Consider the following 16,786-nt stretch of genomic DNA (forward strand, 5'->3'; position numbering starts at 1 on the left):
ATGGCGGTGACAGGTGCTTAGCAGGTAGAATGATTCGCGCCCACCCCTTCTTTCTGCTCTTTGTTTTTGTCAGAGTTCGTCACAAGCTCCATTAGCATGCATAAATGATAAAATCTACAATCTGGAAAAGGGATTCCTTCTCTGGGATGAGCAGGGAATTTTCCAAAACCGTCATAGACGTCATCATTTGCATTGCATATTGTGGCAAAAGTTCAGTGACTATTTTTAGAAATCCCAAGATAGTGAGATAGCGCCTACATAGCACGCCCGTATGTTGTCAAAACAAAAGTTTCATTTTGATTATTTTAGTCGAGATAACCCAGGGGAAGTATTGTTATGCCGGTACAAGGTAATCCATGTTAGATATATATTTTTTCAATATTCCTTATCTATTCTGGCTAAATGAAAGACTAACGATGATGCGTCAAATGGGACGCAAAATAAGTACATTACACCTGTTGTCACAGGCTGATAAATAAAAGTTCAAAATTACATTTAATTTTATTATTTTAATTCAAGAAATATCTAATCTTTTATTGTATCTTTCAGTTTTAAATTATATTATTTTGTTTAAAAGTAAATAAACAATAAACAATATAAACTTTGTTGCCACATTTAACACTCCTTCGAAGGTAATTTCCATTGAAATAAAGGTGTTCCTTATTATTAAAAGCTTATTGATTTATCTGGGTTACCAATCTTGGCAAAATAATAACCTTTTTAAGAGCCGTAGCCCGGGTGATTCAATTTCCTGCGAATAAAAGTGAAACGGCCGACAAATGACGTTTATTAAATCGCGCGACATCCCCGGCCCCATCATCTTGCCTGTCCCCGCCCAGCAACAGGTTGTATTTGCTTTGTGAATCAAAAATGTGTTAATTACACCGACACGTTCGAATCGTTGACCAAAAACTTATTTGTTTGCTTCGCGCCTTGCGAACGCATAAAGCCTTTGGGTGTCTTCCCCAAAAAATTTGGTTAATGTTTTGGGCAAAGACGCGAATTGAACAAGTTGTTTATGTGTGTCCCCACATTATGGCTTAATTATGAAATCGCAACTAATCCGATCTACACATAACAAACGTAATGGGCTTGCCAATTGGGTGACTTTTATTTACCTTTTTGAGTGGGCCAACAGTTCTTATCGCTCTCGATTCTTTACTCTTTTTATTTAAATTTTCCACCATTCAGGGTTTCTAAGCGACTTGGAAAAAAAATTGTAAGCAAAAGAAGATTGAAGCTAATCGATTGTAAATTATAAATTTGTAGTCAAGGGTGGCTTGGTTTATAATATATCCAAACAACTTATTAACATTTGTTATTTAATTAATAAACATAGTTTTGATAGTTTCAATTTTAAATTTTAGCCCGGAAATGAGTTTCATAGCATTCAGCTTGTCATATTCCTTGAGGAGGTCATTTGCGTAAACAATAGTTTAGATAAATGTAATATTTTTTTCTTAAAATGTTTAGAAACTTAAATTATTTAAAAAAATGCATTTAATCTTTTATTTTAAGATTATAAAAAGATCGGAACTTTATTCGTCGATTAACATCTGTATGAAACAGCGGAAGGTGAAACATTGGCGGCTGCGTTAAATACTTGACTGTTTATATTTCAAAGTAAGATGTTTTATAGGTAATTATTGTAATATTGTATTTAAAGAATTTATTTAATTATAAATTAAAATATAAGTTTCGTGCTAATATTATTTCAAAAGAAATTCAAGCAGTTTATTTAAACTATCGTTAGCCAACACTGTTTTACTTTTTTCCATCGATGGATTTTATCGACGCTCCGATGTTTTCGTGGATATTTTTCCATCTCTCACAGAAGTAAAACAAATTCGGGAAAATTGTTAATTTTGTATTAAAAATAACTACTAGGCTGTAAAATATCATTTTAAACTTGACCATGGCCAACGTAGAGTCTATGATTGTGGAGGATAAGACGCAGGTCAAGCAAATAGACCGCGAGAAGGTTTGTAGGCCAAGCCGCTGTAAGCCATCGTTTTGCTAATGTTATTTTTTCCGGCTTTTAATAATTATACAGACCTGCCCCCTTTTGCTTCGGGTATTCTGCTCCACCGGACGCCACCACTCCGTCTCAGAGTACATGTTCGGCAATGTGCCCACAAACGAACTCCAAATATACACCTGGCAGGATGCAACGCTCCACGAGCTGACCTCCCTGGTACGTGACGTTAATCCGGATACGCGAAAGAAGGGAACCTACTTCGACTTTGCCGTCGTTTACCCAAACTTCCGCAACCAGCATTTCTTGATGCGCGAGATCGGAGTGACGTGCACGGGCCAAAAGGGAATCGACGATAACAAGACCCTGGCCCAGGCAAAATTCAGCATCGGAGACTTTCTTGACATCTCAATCACGCCCCCGAACAGGCTGCCTCCCACCAATAGGCGTCAGCGCCCCTACTAATGCCAATGTACGAACTAATCATTTAATATGTCACTTGACACTCAATGAAGTATGAACATAATTATAAGTGGAATACAAATAAGACGATCTACGAGCTGTTTGACTTAAGGGACTACTGCTGCTGCTCCGGGGCTTCGGGGACTATCAGTTCCTGTAGATGCTGTTTGGGCGCTTCGACTTCTTCTTGCCCAACTGCGTCATGTCGATCTCCAGGCCATTAGGCAGAACGGCGCGGTTCTCCTCGTAGTTGATGAAACCGTTCTCCTGCAACTCATCCTCGTTGTCCCGGGCGTTGGGATCACACTTAATGCCGGTTTCGTAGTGGTATTCACGTTTGTTGCCATCCGGATCGATGTATCCATATGTGCCCCTAGTGATTTAATGGTAGAGGCACACGTGAGAATGAAAACTTGACTATTCTGGTTAATACTTACTTGGTGATGCAGTCTGTGCCTATGATCTCCTCCTTGAAGGAGCCATCGTCGTTCTCGTAGCCCCACGTGATGCTACCGTCTTCATTTTCTTCCCGCCATTTGCGAATGGTCTGGGCGACCGGTCGTCTTGGGCGCTGCTGTTGCTGCTCCCGTTCTTCCTGCAGTTGGTTCTGGTCGATAAGAGGGCGGGATGGAACTGGCTTTGGACGTGGTCTGGGCACTGCCTGAGGTGCTGGTGGTTCGGGACGCAGGGCCGCAGCGGATGGTCTGGTTCGGATCACAGCCACTCGCTGGGGCTGTGGTGGAGGTGGTGGGGGAGGCGCTGCTGCTGTGGGCGTGGGTCTCTCCAGGCCGAACCTCTGCGAGTTCTCGAATCGTCCGATACCGAAATCGTTGAAGGATGAGGGCCTGTTTGGTGGCGACGGAATGGATGGACGTTCGGCTGGGAAACGAGCTGGAGGTGGCAGGATGGCCGCCGGCTGGGAGTCCTCGTTTTGAAGGTATTGCTGCACTGGCGATGGTTGTTCGATGGGCTGTTGGCCGGCCAGAAAAGCGGCTGCCGCCTGCTGGAACTGAGACTGTTGGGCCTGGGCCAGCTGCTGCTCCCGTAGCAGATTAGGAAGATATGGCTCGGGGGCTTCATCCTCCTCCGCCTCCGTCACGGGGCGAGGCTCTTCAAGAGTGATGCGTTGCGTCACCGGCGGGAGAATGGCATTCTGCTGGCGCAGAGAAGGACCTGGACGACGCACTCGTAGCACTGGTTGGCGGTGAGGTAGTGGACCCGGTGATGCCACGGCTCCGGGTATACTAAGGCGCTGCGGGTAGTTCTGGGCCTCGGCCAAAGCAAGAGCGCCACATACGAGCTAAAAACGTAATGGAAATTGTTATAAAATTAGGTATAGGTCTTTAGGAAATCTATAAAAGGAGGTCGTTATGTCTTTACTTTGGCAACAGCACGCCACACTTTACCAATTTGCCATTACCAGGTGCCGTGTCTTCGGCCATACCTGTCTTAATTACCTGACACACATATAAATAGTGGACATATATAGAGGGAGCTTTGGTTTAAACTTGTTACTGCAACGGTTTCTTAGAATTATATTGAAATTTTACGGTAATTACTAAGCCAAATTTTGGTCAATGATATATTCTTTTATTTTACATGAGATGAGATAATAAATGAGAATATCTTGGGCCTGGGCCAAGACCAATATTGGTCTTATATCAGGATATAAATGGTATATTATGACCACTGGTAGCCTTACTTTTTGGTGGCACATCTTGAAGCGCAAAGTAAGTGCCACACACCTCTATAAACTGGTTTAAAATTTATAAACCACTTCTATATAAACATATATAGCTATATCTAAGTAACAATTTGTAATTGTGGCAGTGTGGTGGCGGCACAACTGCCTCGGCAACCACTGGCAACAAATACTGTAATAGCCGTAAATGTGGAACATAAAACAAATCGCGATATCTGCCCCACCTCGCTGCCGATCGATCATAAAAGCCAGGCTAAGAGAGCCCAAGTCAAAACCGAGACCAAAAAAACAGAAGGAGAAAAACCGAAAACATTTCAGACTTGGCGTCTGGGTTGCGCAATTTGCATGGCCAAAGTTATGCGGCATGTGGCATGTGGCACAACACCCTGGCCAAAAGTTTCCGGTTCGCAAAAGAAGTCAAAGTCTAGGACAAGTGACCGATCGGGTAGTTGGATTGTTTCAACTTTTAATTAGTCTTCATTAGCAGTTACACAATTCTTGGGGGTACTGAACGGGAGCTCGGCTTTCGGTTTCAGTTTCGTTCTTAGCTCAGATCAAATAACTTTGCCCCACATTTTGCCGGTGATCTTGTCTAAAAGTATTATGAGTTGGGGGCCGATGATAAAAGTCAATACGGAATTATGATTTAAAAAATAGAGTTCTTGAAATTTGAGAAGGGAATTGGCAACTTTTAAGCTTATTATAGTGTATTTTATGGAAATAAATATGAATACATTATGAAATATAATCCTATCTATAATCTCCTCTTATATAAACAATAGTATGTCCCACCTGCTAGTTTCATATTTTATGATTCAATTGTTGAAAAGTGGACAACTAAGTCTTACAATCAATCGATTCATTGAAGCCTTCGGCTTATGCTGATTTTGTTATGCATGCAACACTTTTTTATACGCTTTTGGTTTTTACTATTATTATCCATTACTTTCCTGTAACTGAGCCAGTTGTTTGTTTTTGTGTGCGACCATTCAAGCCAAACATTCCAGTGGCTTGGCTGGCTAGCCAACTACCTGGTCAAGTGAACTACTTGGCTCTAAAATTAATGAAAAGCCATGCGCCAAAGAGGCCAATAATAAAGCAAGGCAAGGCCTGCCAGACACTTGCAGCATTTTATTTTTTTGTGCATTTTTCAGGCCGGGGAACTTGATTTGATTTAATTGCTTTTATGACTCCGCCTCGGTTCAAGGAAACTAAAAATATGAGTCGAAAAATTCGTAGACATTTGTAATGCCATATGGATGGGGTGCTGCCGAACCCAGAAACAGCGCCAATCCCAGCTGGATTGGATGGATGGGGGCTTCACGCCCACGAGTACCTTTGATTGGAGAATCATCATCTCAAAAGTGGCAACAAAAGATGTTTACGCGATGGTCGGGTCATTAGTTACAATAACCTGGCTAAGGACTTCTGGCTAAGGCCTGGCCTTGACTGGCCATTGACCGAATGAAATCGAAAACAATTACTTTTATCCCAGGTGCCCCCGACCAGGCACAGGCACAGGCACTCGCATTTTTCCGCGCTGGCCAGACTCGTTGAGCTGGAATAGTTGTCAGTGCACTTTCGAGCCGGCTTGGCTCTCAGATATATGTAACACTTTGGGCCTGTGCATATAGCCTTATTTATGTAGGCATATACCCGTTCATATTACGTAATACCCAGCACACAACGCCCAACTGCGTCGCGGAGTGGGCATGTATCTGCATCTGGATCTGAATTTGTATCTGCTGCACTGCATCTGCAATGTGAACCGAGTGCGAGTGCGAGTGCGTGTTGAGAATTTGCATCGGTGGTGCTGCCTTGGGTGCGTTTTATGAATCCCCATAACTAGTTATACTTAGTTGTTGAAGCGACCTTGATACATATTTTTTATTTTGAATCGAAGCCCGCACAATAACGTTTCGTGACATACTCCATTCGGACAATACGCTCCCAAAAAATTGCCGGCAAATTGGGTGTTTCTTGTCATTAACAATTCATTTTCTGGTCCAACTTTTGGCCAACTCATTAGGCCATGTCCATAATTTGGCCAAGCCACAAGTCAATCAATCAAGCAATCTGCGGCATGAAAATCTTGTTAGATCCGCTGATTTATGGGATTTTCGAGATATATTTTGGCGGAGAAATCATAGAAGTGTTGAACTTAAATAGCTAATAATAATAAAAATAAAACACGAAATCGAAATTGAAATTGCTGACAGATTATTTTTAAAATAAGAAATGAATTAACTATAATTTTGTTCTATCTAAAATAAATATTTTTCAAGGTTGGTAAAAATACAATTTTCCTATAATTATATATTAACTTAAACTATTTCTTCTGCAGATCTTAAATATTTTACTTCAAAAGGAATAACTTGTTTTGGAGGATAAATTATTTGAAACTAGTTTGACAGATTATTGGGGATTTTCGTGATTGCATTGCAATTTTGTAAATTTATTTACCCTACAATGGTCTATTTATCAAATTGGCACAGTAGCGAATTCCATTGATAATCTTTTGTCTGAACAACAAATTGAACTCGAGTCGATTTCGGGACCACAAAAAATGGGCTGAAGGGGAGTTGGCCATGTTAAGGCGGAGCTGGGCTCGAAGCCAACAAACGCTCGTTAAAATATCTGACCCGAGGGCTTGGTTGAGCAATTCCTCAAACGGAATTCTTTGGTTAAAACAAGTCAAAACAATTGCTGGGCGATTGTATCGAATATTTATGATGTGATCTTTATGATGCCAAATGAAATGTCAATTGGCCAACATTAATGGCTAATTGCTTTGCATTGAGGCACTGAAACAGTCAGGTACTTTCTATTAAATGCAAATACAAATAGCCAATGTCTCAATCTGAGATTGAGTCTTAAGCTGGCAACCAAACGACCTTGGTAGTTGCATATACTTTTATGATTCACATGACCGAGAACACAAAAGCAATATATGACTCCTTTGATTTTCGCCATCCACTTACCGCAATTAATTGGAGTTTCATAATGAAGTTGTGCTCTTTTATTTCTTCTCTGATCCCTAGGGTGCTTTAACACTTCCGGAATTTAAATTATAATCACTCTCTATAGCTGGCGGGAGAAAAGTCCTGGCCTGCTTTTGGCCAACCGTTGAACGCTCAAATGCTGGGCCCGCCAGGTGCGCAGGCGGCTTTATAGCCAGCTCCGTTCGCAATCCGGAGCTTTGGCTTTAGAGGCGCGGAAAATTTATGTGAGGCGTGTGTGTTTGGCACGGCTAGGTCATGCAATGAATTCCCCAGACGAAAGTGGAGCGCATCTCTCGATGAAGTAACGAAAGTGACAGGTATCGCTGCTTTTTGCACTCATTTGTGGACATGAGAATGGATTTGCATCGATCAGCGCCGGGAACGTGATTTAGTTTTAAATTACTTTTACTGCTGTCAGTAATCTGTTCAAAAACTTGCAAACTCTGGCATCGCTTAAGTCAAGCTTGCTGGCAAGCTTAAATTGAGACTCTTTGTAGCCAACACAGCGTATGCGCAATGGTTGTTGTCCATGCTAAGGCGGTTTATGGCGAACTAGCAAAGTTTCATACCAGTAGAAGCCATCTTTTTTTTATAGCATGATTTATAAATAACATTAAACTGTTCCACTTATTTTAGTTATTAATTTTATTTTATTGATAAAATAAAACAAATTTTTAGCATAGATTAAAAAATGTTTTTTTATGCAAGAGAGTTATAAATAAAATAAATTCATAGTTTATGTAAGAATGAGAAAAATGTTTTGGGTCGGGCTTAGTGCAGTATCCCCCATAAGTAGGTCCAATATATGTATATCACAGTTAGGCATATCCTGTCACGGTAGTTATTCCTGTTTAAATTCCAAAAATCCAGCTCAAAGATCCTTTTTATTCGACATCCTTCATGAGACTAATAGCCACCGCTCCCACCAGTCCACAAACACCCATGATATTCAAGGGAAGCAAGGCATCAATGTGCTCCTGAAAAAAATTCATACAAATGGGTTAAATATGAGATTATAAGTTAAATAATAGGTTACCCACCAGTTGCCAAAGGAAGGGCACTAGGATGAGGGCTATTCCCGAGGCCAGATTACCCAGGCCCACACCAAAGTTCCGAACGATAGTTGGATACTGCATTGCCGTGTAGGTGGGAATAATGGCATTATTGGCTCCAATTAGACATTTGGCTGGAAGGGATTGGTTAGGCTTCTGGAAACTGTTTAGTTGTTGTGTTATTCCTTACCTATGGTGGCCAGAGCAATCACACCCGTCTGATCCTTCACCAGATTCGTGGCCAAACAGCAGACACCCGGCAGTAGCATGTATCCAATGAGACTCTTCCGGATTCCCAATTTTAAGACCACAAAGATGCTGATACAGATGGACACTGCCTCGACGGTTCCGGCCACGGCACTGTTGATGTAAATGTTGCCACCCAAATTGCTCAAGTGCAGGGTCAGTCCAAAGTAGATTATGATTAGGGTGAGCCAAATAACCAGGGTCAGGCAGGTGGTGCGCCAATATTTGGCACTAAAAACGACAAGCAGGGGATTCACATGGTTGGGGGCATCAGCAACCTCCTCTCCTCCGGGAACTGCGGTTTTGGCCTCCTCTCCAGCTTGTTCCGGATTCGGCGCTGTAACCGCCCGGGGTACTGCTGCCTCCAGCGTCTTGCGATAGTTGTGGGGAAGACTTCCGGTGGTGCCGTTCATCCTGGCGGCTCGCTCAATTAGAAGGCACAACTCATCCAGCCGGCCCTGGGCCAGGAGCCAGCGGGGGGACTCGGGCAGCCAGAACCTGCAATGGATGGAGGAAAAAAAACGTTAGAAAAGGATATGGGGAATCACTGTCATGTTGGAGTATTTATTGGCTGGCTGGAATTTTTTCATTTGATTTGAAAAGCGGTCAGCTAATGTGCAGCTTTCACTCCAAGGGATAAACAGTGAGGAATGTCCAGGCCAGGGGTTTCTTTGTCAATGCTGGAATCTAATTGATCCCCACGCATTGTGTTGTGCTCGGTTTCCTGTTGTCGGATTCATTTAGTTGACTGACTACTAAAAATGCCAGGGCTTTGAAGTTGTGAGCCTTCAGGACAAGGGCACCCTTTTAATGTAACAAATAGGATTCTAGGCTAATACTTGTGGCCTATATAGTTCTTGTTGAAATCTCTTATAAGTGTGATTTAAAATGGAATTTAAAAATAAATAATAATAATAAAAATAAAATAAGTATAAAGAAACTCACCAAATACTAAGCATTATTAGCCATGGCCAGGAGATGGCCAGCTGGAGATGACGCCAGTCGCGGATAAGGTACGCCAGTCCGGCGGATAGTACGTAGGAGATGGCCACGGGCAGAATGTTAAGGATGCCGATTACGGTGCGCCACTTGCCGGAGACCAGCTCCACAACCAGCACGAAACTCACAACAGTCACGGTCATTGATGCGAATCCAATTATAACACGTAGCGACATGAACATGGCCACCGATGTTGAGAAGGCCAAAATTCCACCTGCAACATGGCAGTAGAGGGTGCAGCAGAGGGCGCAGAAGGGGGAGGGAATGTCAGTGGCAAGGTCGGCACGTAAATAAGAGTGTAAAGTCAATTAAAATACCGACCGGGCCACAGGGCAGGACAAATGCAAATGCAGCTGTTAGCCAAGCGATTCACGGACAAAGCTGAATATAAATGACAATTAGAAAAGGGAAATTGCCTTGGTTAAGAGTGTTCTTAACCTGGCCATTTCCCAACTCTCCACGCCTATGCGTTTACTTTATTTTCCGGCAATAAGTTATCAGCCTAAATGTTATAATTGTTATTCATAAAAATACAACAAGTTTTAAGGGCAATACCTAACAATTAAGGCTATTGACATTGTACCTTTTTTTGCCCACATGTCGTATACGTAATACTTAATGCTTTAACCCTCAGGCTTATCTCAGATTTTTATCAAAATTGTTGATTTGTTTTGAATGAATACAATTTCTTGGGAAATCAAAACTTGAAACTCAAAAAGGAAAGATAAAATGTTGTTGCCCCATTTTAAAAATACAAATACAAACTCACCAAAAACACTCTGGATTGTGACAAAGGCCATAAGAGTGTGCCTTCTGCCGAAACGGTCCGAGATCCATCCACTGAGCACTGCTCCTGCAGCGGCACCCACCAGGAAGCAAGTCTCCACCAGGCTGAGGATGTTCCTGTCACAAACCAATTCGAATTCCTGCACTAGGGTTTTGGCAGTTCCGTCCTCGTCGGAGAACTCAAAGTGCTGACACTTTCGGTAGCCGAAATCACTGGCATTTGCTGGCCAATTAATAAGTTGGTTGTTTTCGTATGATACTTTTCCATAATCTAGATCCAGAATGTTGCATCCATTGGGGGTTTGGCTCAGGTTGCGCCACTCGGAGATGCTTAGTTGACTGAGATGATCCGGTCTGGCACACCAGTAGTCCTTTGAAGCAGTCTATATTGGAAAAATTAATATATATTTGGAATATAACCAAATTAATAAAAATAATATTTAAGAGGTATATTTAAGACTTTGAATTGCTCGAATCATAAATAAATGACCTAATGGTCCTAATAAAACTTCCAAAATTATTTTTCCCAGAATTTCGATATCTGGTTCTCATAGGAATACCAAAATTTGTAAGCTTTCAGCATTCGATTCACGCTCGGAGTTACGTGAACTCCATAAGATATTAGCTCTTGACAGTTTCCAGGTTCGAATGTGAAGTTATTGGGCTTGTGGAACTACTGTAATCCAAACGGAAACATTTTCCAGACTCACTTTAAATTGGTAGTAAATCGGTAGTAAACCGCTTAAATATCTTCCGCATGTTGATTGCGATTTGTTTGTAGTTAGAGTGTGTATTTTTTCGCGCTACCCCATTTGTCATTTGAGTGGTGATTGCAAATGTTTCGTGTCAGGGGAACATGGCCGGGAAAAAGCGTTTAAATTACTGAATGTTGTTACAAACACGAACAGAAAAGTGCGGCCGACTGATTGATGATCGAATCAATGAAATCGGCGGCTTATCAGGCGGCGGCGGCGAAAAGGTTGTTCACCATCGCCCATCGGAGTGGCAATCAGCTACCGACGAGATACGATACACGATACTATACAACAGGTTGAAAGCCAACCCGAACGTGGCTCAATTAAACATTTAGCAGGCGTTGCGAGGAAATGGTTACAAGTTCAAGTTAAAGTAAAGGTGTAACCGAAACATTTTCAATAATTAATGGCCGTAAAAGCGAAACACTTTCGAGGGTTTCCTTCGGGCTTCCCCCGGGGCTTCGGTCTGATCGCGTGGCAGGTTGTGATGTCATTTGAGGCCGCCGTGGCAACTCACTGTGCTGGTGTCACTCTGCTGGGTCGGTTACATGTCACGTTTCAGGCATTTGCATAGAGAAACAGAGTCGAGAGCCCCGCCACTCGACTCGCCACCAACAATGGAATTTTTGTAGACACGGCGTGGGCAGTTCTAGACTCCATCGAGTAGATAAATTTTTGTTTGATAAATTGGTTTGCACGACATACGCCATCCAGCTGCACCTGGGACTGCACTTTAATCTAATGACTCTCAGGCACACTGCTCTAGGGAGCTCCATTCGAATTCAACAGTCTCTTTAGACTTTAATGACTCTTGAAGTGACAATTACTTCTAATCCATTGGTTACAGTTTCGTGGCAAGGGGATTTACCAGGTCAAGCACCCTTACATATCCTCCTTGTTTTCACAATGGATATAGACAGAAAACTATCCAGCTAACGGCTATTGTTAATGCCAATGGATGAAAGATTGTCTTAAAAGTAATAATGACATAATGACACATCCGCAAAATGTTTCAATTTGCATTCAATTGTTTATGGAATCTATTATCGGGTTAACGTCAGTTAGGAAACTGGAGTTGTCATGACTTTATTGGAAGTCTTTAAGGAAATGGAAAGTTTGTAAAAGATATAATCATTTTCCGTTGAAGTGCCAATTGTTTTGTTTGATCTTTAGATTAGTGGATACTTGGACAATAGTTGGATCAAAAGATAGCCTTTTTCTGACAAATCTATTAAAAAATTTAATTTTGTTGAGGAAGTCCCTTGAGTTATGAAATAGCTGAATGATATATCATTTAATTCTTATTCCATTTACTTGCCAATTTTTAGATTATTAATATAATTTCTCTAGTGGAACTGATGTACATTCCGCAAATAAAATTAAATAACACTAGTTTACACCAAAAATGAACCTCCATAAAAAAGTGTTTTTTATAGTAATTTGGGGTCGGAGAACACGAAAATGACATCCGTTTATTTTTCTTAAGAACCGTTTTTGAGATATTTTTGAAAATCGTGTTTTTGAGGTCCTTTTTCAGTTGTTTTTCATGAGATATTACCAAAAAACTGAAAAAGGACCTCAAAAACACGATTTTCAAAAATATCTCAAAAACGGTTCTTAAGAAAAATAAACGGATGTCATTTTCGTGTTCTCCGACCCCAAATTACTATAAAACAATCATCAATTTTAAGGTTCACTCGATTACATTTAAATTTGTAAACTAGTGTAATTAGATTTTTCCGTTAAAAAGTCCCTCAAAAATTATGAAAGTGTAAACTCATTTGACGACTTTCCGATCAAATATAACCCAACTATTAAATATAGCACAAACGACTATTTTGTTGTGGTTGCTGAGGTTGATCATGGGTGGTCGTTAACTTAATTGTTACAGGGTCAGATCTGGACTTTAGGCACGAGAGTATTTAAATTGTGATTTCAAATCTCGCAATCGATTTCAGTTTTGTTCCGGATCGGAGACCAGTGTGCCGGCTCTTGAATGTGTTTCTGCTGATTTTATTATTATTGTTTAATTAATATATTTAGACAGTTAGCGGTCAATACCAGCCTCTGGCATGAGAGTAACCTTTCCAACACAACCTTGGTCCGGCTGAAAACCCAAAGCGGACCGCCGGTGGTGTCTACCACCTGATATGGATCAGTTGGGAGTGGAACTAATTGAAAAGTCTTGCCAGCACGCTGGGAAATCGTGCTCCTAAGGTGTCCAATCCATAATGCTGTCATCCTCAAAATGTTGACAAAACATGCAATTTGCAGATTGCAGATTGCAGCCAATTAAGATACGGTAATCCGACACAAATTTAGTGTCCGATGCTCTCAATCAAATGCAAATAAAGCCAAAATTCGAAAATGCAAACGGGTTTAGCCGTAAGCCTGTTAAAATTTGTTATTACTCCACACACAATTAACGTGTGTCAATATTAAAGCCAAAAGTTGAACAATTAAGCCAAGATTGGGTGGCGTTATTGGCGATGAGATTGGATTTAGTCAGTCTCATCAATGGGTTTTCAATGTTGGCAATAAATGGATTATAAAGAACCATTTTATACCAGATAAAATAAAAATGTAGAAGGAAAAGAACCCACCCACTATTATGGTCTACATTCCTCATTAAAAACAGCTGCTCAAATAGCTCAATATTTGATGAATTAATATTTACTAAAAGCTCCATATCATTGCATTATTATAATTTATTTAATACTTTCTAAGTCCTCAACAGATTAAACTTTTTTTTGAAACTTATTATATGACCCAGAGTTCAATAAACATATTAATTAAAAGCCAATAAAATCAGATACTCTCGCTCAATGAAACTTTACCTTCGTCAGATTAGCAAGTAGCTTGGCGTTGTATTATATATATATACGATCTCGTGTACTCATAAATGTAATATATGGAGCAAACAATCTCACGCACGAGCAACAGGTTTGAAATCTACTCAAAAGTATTATCAGTTTATAATAATTTAGACGCCGGCTTTGATAACTGGCATTGTACGAGGTTGGTGGGTGGGTGGTTGGGTGTAGGGAACCTTGTCATTTGCGGTTGAAGTTGTCGTAAAATGTCTAAGCATTGGCCAAACAAAAAATCACTGACTTGGCAGTGCCTCTATTGGCACATGTGTCTTGGGCGATGGAGCGCAACGGTGGCTTGCAATCGCCATGGCAGGTGGGCAGTTTTGCAGGAGGCTTAAGGCCAGGCGGGCACTCAACCCAAAACTCACCTGGAACACATAGACGAATATGTGGAAGGTGCAGATGGCCTGGAAGATGGACAGCAGCCCGCACCAGGAACCCTGCCAGGGACTCAGGCAGCCGAAGAGCTGTTCCAGCAGTTTTGTGTGCAAATTCTCGATCCCCTCGAGATCTCTGGCTGCCAGCATGGGCGTGGCCTCGCCCGCAGATCTCAGCTCTGTTGGCTCCGACATTTTGGACCGCTCCAAAAATTGCAACCGATTACGCCTTGCGATGCAAGTCAACTGAGTTAGAATGTTGGCTTTCAAAAAGTATATCACTTGAAATTCAAATTCAGCTTAAATGCAAGTTTCGGCAGGTTTCGAGAGCCGAGAATGCGTGAGGCGAGAATATCTCAATTATATTTTTATTAAAATGTGTTTTTTTTTTAGCAGGCGCGGCGGTATTTCAGATTTTCGAGGGGGCCCTGAGATAGTATAGTGACCAAAACACACCGCGATCTAGCGATAGCCAAATTATGTACTTGTTAACTTGGTCTTAACACATCAGCCACTGAATCATTAGGAAGTGATGACTCTATAACTCTGTACCAACGACCTTTGGGGAAGTGCCTTGACCAAAATTAGTTCCCAAGGCCGATGATGCACTCTCCCCGACACTTTCAGTTCGTTTGTGGTTTCTTTCCGTATAGATATCTTTATATAATCGGGATACCTTTAGTTTTGAAGGGGAACTATCTTATCAAGGTGTGATTGGTTCATGTAAATGTATTGCATTTAATGAACTCGCCTCATTTCATTTTAGAACTTCAGTAGTTTTTCTAGTTATCTAGAAAAAGTCAATTAAAATACTAACAGATTCGGTTAAAGTTATCAAATCTTATATAGAGATAGGGGAAATTTGGAAGTACTAACTTGGCTGTTAAGTTTTTGCTTGTCATTTCTTAGGAAATAAATTAGTAGTGTTTCAAAGATAGAAAGGAAGAAAGCCTCCTCATTGCCGAATTCACAGTACACTATAATTAGAATAATTTTTACTCAATTCTGAATAATGTCTAACAACTCTATTAAAGGTTCTTGATACATAATATGATGATCCAACACTTCCTCTTTATTACATCACTTCCCGAGATTGGCCAAGACCAATTGCAGCATATATCCCCCAATTGGTATAATTAACCTTTGCAAAATAATTGTGCTGGCTAGACTAACTTCTTGGCTTAGTGGCTGGTTTTGGTTGCAACTGCCATGGGTTCTTGCCAAGCTCTATTAGCCACCGATCGTGTGTGTCAAGGTCGTATGTGGTTTTTTGTTTCTATCCGCGGCCCTCTTCAGTTCGGGGCGAAACCTTTACGCGGGACATTGGCACGCTATTGCGATTACCTCAATAGTCAAATGATGCACACGCAACGGAGTATCCGTCAGATACTTGGCTGACGATAAATGGCGCCTAAGTACCTGTGACAGCCTCCCAGAAAGTTGGTCAAAGGTGTGCGAAGGTCGAGTATCGCCACCAATTATTCACTCGCAAAATAGCCAAGTGTGCCTTTTAGACAAACTCCGAAATTATGCCCAAAATTGGCATTTGATTTGATTTGCGTTTTTTTCCAGCCAACTCAAGTGCCTGCTCTCAACAATGCGTTATCAATTGTTATTGTTTCGACTCGGATGTTATTTGGCCATAAAAAACCGTTACTCACTTGTTGCCACTTTGATAATATTTTGTAATGACTAGAGCTCTCACATCTCATTTATTCACAGAAAAATAAATACTTATTTTTTTTAGGTCGCTTTAAAGATGTCTATTTCGGAAACCGAACCAATTAGCAGTCTATTATTAGTGCAAATCACTCAAAAATCACTAGAGCTATCAATCAATCAATTGCACAATATTTTCCTACGCCCTTTTATATCCGGAGGCGCAGCTATTGTGGGTGATGGGTGCTGGGTGGTGGGGTGGTTACACAGTTACCTTAACCAAAATATTTGGGCTTGATGTTTGCGGCGACGCAATCAACTGGGCAAATATTTGTCTAGCCATAAAACCGAAACTCACCTGAAACACAAACATAAATAGGTGGAAAGTAGTGGGCAGCTGGAATAGGCATAAGAGCAGGGTCCACAGGAAGCTCCAGCGGGTGTAGTGTCCCAGGAAGTTCGATATCACATCACTGTCCACGTCCTGGCTGAGATCCCGGCGAGCAGGGAGATCCAGTTCTTTGTTAGTGGTAACCTCATCCGTTGAGGGTTTCTTCAAGTCTTCAGAGTAGCGACGGAAGTCCAGGGCTATTACACTGATTTCCGGGGTTTTCGGACCCGGCCTCGTCTCGCGATATCCACCGTACAGGTTGGCCTCGAGGCTGCCCCTGTTGCCCCGGCAGTCGAAGCTCAGGGAACCGCGACGCAGCACGCCACTCATGTTGAACCGTAGAAGTTGCGTATCCAATGATTTCCCAAGAGCACCCAATTTTTATTCGATCGGATCGATTGGCAATTAAAGGAAATGGAAACTCGCGTCGATCTCCGAAGTCGGCGGTGATCTGGAACCGTTAAAAGTTTTGCGCCTCTGTTATAAGCACCTGTAGGCACCTGCAGC

At 41.5% G+C, this 16,786-nt stretch overlaps 3 protein-coding genes across 4 annotated transcripts; 1 reads left to right on the top strand and 2 right to left on the bottom strand.

Moving 5' to 3' along the window:
• Positions 1–1,770: 1,770 nt before the first annotated feature.
• On the top strand, positions 1,771–2,524 carry LOC6501616 (histone deacetylase complex subunit SAP18). Its single transcript, XM_001955572.3, has 2 exons — positions 1,771–1,981; positions 2,054–2,524. The coding sequence occupies exons 1-2, from the start codon at positions 1,916–1,918 to the stop codon at positions 2,438–2,440; spliced, it is 453 nt and encodes a 150-aa protein (XP_001955608.1). The 5' UTR covers positions 1,771–1,915; the 3' UTR covers positions 2,441–2,524.
• LOC6498957 (probable serine/threonine-protein kinase DDB_G0281745) lies at positions 2,449–7,302 on the bottom strand. Its single transcript, XM_001955573.4, has 3 exons — positions 7,121–7,302; positions 2,875–3,737; positions 2,449–2,810 (listed from the first exon to the last, which is right to left on the bottom strand). The coding sequence occupies exons 1-3, from the start codon at positions 7,139–7,141 to the stop codon at positions 2,585–2,587; spliced, it is 1,110 nt and encodes a 369-aa protein (XP_001955609.2). The 5' UTR covers positions 7,142–7,302; the 3' UTR covers positions 2,449–2,584.
• Positions 7,303–7,768: 466 nt separating this feature from the next.
• LOC6498956 (organic cation transporter protein) lies at positions 7,769–16,766 on the bottom strand. 2 transcript variants are annotated; one of them, XM_032456460.2, is made up of 7 exons: positions 16,247–16,766; positions 14,221–14,415; positions 10,208–10,607; positions 9,385–9,652; positions 8,384–8,937; positions 8,182–8,327; positions 7,803–8,118 (listed from the first exon to the last, which is right to left on the bottom strand). In XM_032456460.2, the coding sequence occupies exons 1-7, from the start codon at positions 16,607–16,609 to the stop codon at positions 8,026–8,028; spliced, it is 2,019 nt and encodes a 672-aa protein (XP_032312351.1). In that variant the 5' UTR covers positions 16,610–16,766; the 3' UTR covers positions 7,803–8,025. The 2 variants fall into 2 exon arrangements, with proteins under 2 accessions (XP_001955610.2, XP_032312351.1); XM_001955574.4 differs by lacking the exon at positions 14,221–14,415 and having other exon boundaries at positions 7,769–8,118; positions 16,247–16,762.
• Positions 16,767–16,786: the final 20 nt, after the last annotated feature.

Source organism: Drosophila ananassae, chromosome 2L, assembly GCF_017639315.1.
Source record: "Drosophila ananassae strain 14024-0371.13 chromosome 2L, ASM1763931v2, whole genome shotgun sequence".
Lineage (NCBI taxonomy): Eukaryota > Metazoa > Arthropoda > Insecta > Diptera > Drosophilidae > Drosophila > Drosophila ananassae.

Coding starts and splice junctions, on each gene's coding strand:
- LOC6498957 (XM_001955573.4), bottom strand. CDS start 7,141: ATGAAACTCCAATTAATTGCG. Junction 3,738..7,120: donor TGAAACTCCAATTAATTGCG/GTAAGTGGATGG, acceptor TTACGTTTTTAG/CTCGTATGTGGCGCTCTTGC. Junction 2,811..2,874: donor GGCACAGACTGCATCACCAA/GTAAGTATTAAC, acceptor TTAAATCACTAG/GGGCACATATGGATACATCG.
- LOC6501616 (XM_001955572.3), top strand. CDS start 1,916: ATGGCCAACGTAGAGTCTATGATTGTGGAGGATAAGACGCAGGTCAAG. Junction 1,982..2,053: donor AGCAAATAGACCGCGAGAAG/GTTTGTAGGCCA, acceptor ATAATTATACAG/ACCTGCCCCCTTTTGCTTCG.
- LOC6498956 (XM_032456460.2), bottom strand. CDS start 16,609: ATGAGTGGCGTGCTGCGTCGCGGTTCCCTGAGCTTCGACTGCCGGGGC. Junction 14,416..16,246: donor TATTTATGTTTGTGTTTCAG/GTGAGTTTCGGT, acceptor AAAATGTCGGAG/CCAACAGAGCTGAGATCTGC. Junction 8,119..8,181: donor TGCCCTTCCTTTGGCAACTG/GTGGGTAACCTA, acceptor AATTTTTTTCAG/GAGCACATTGATGCCTTGCT.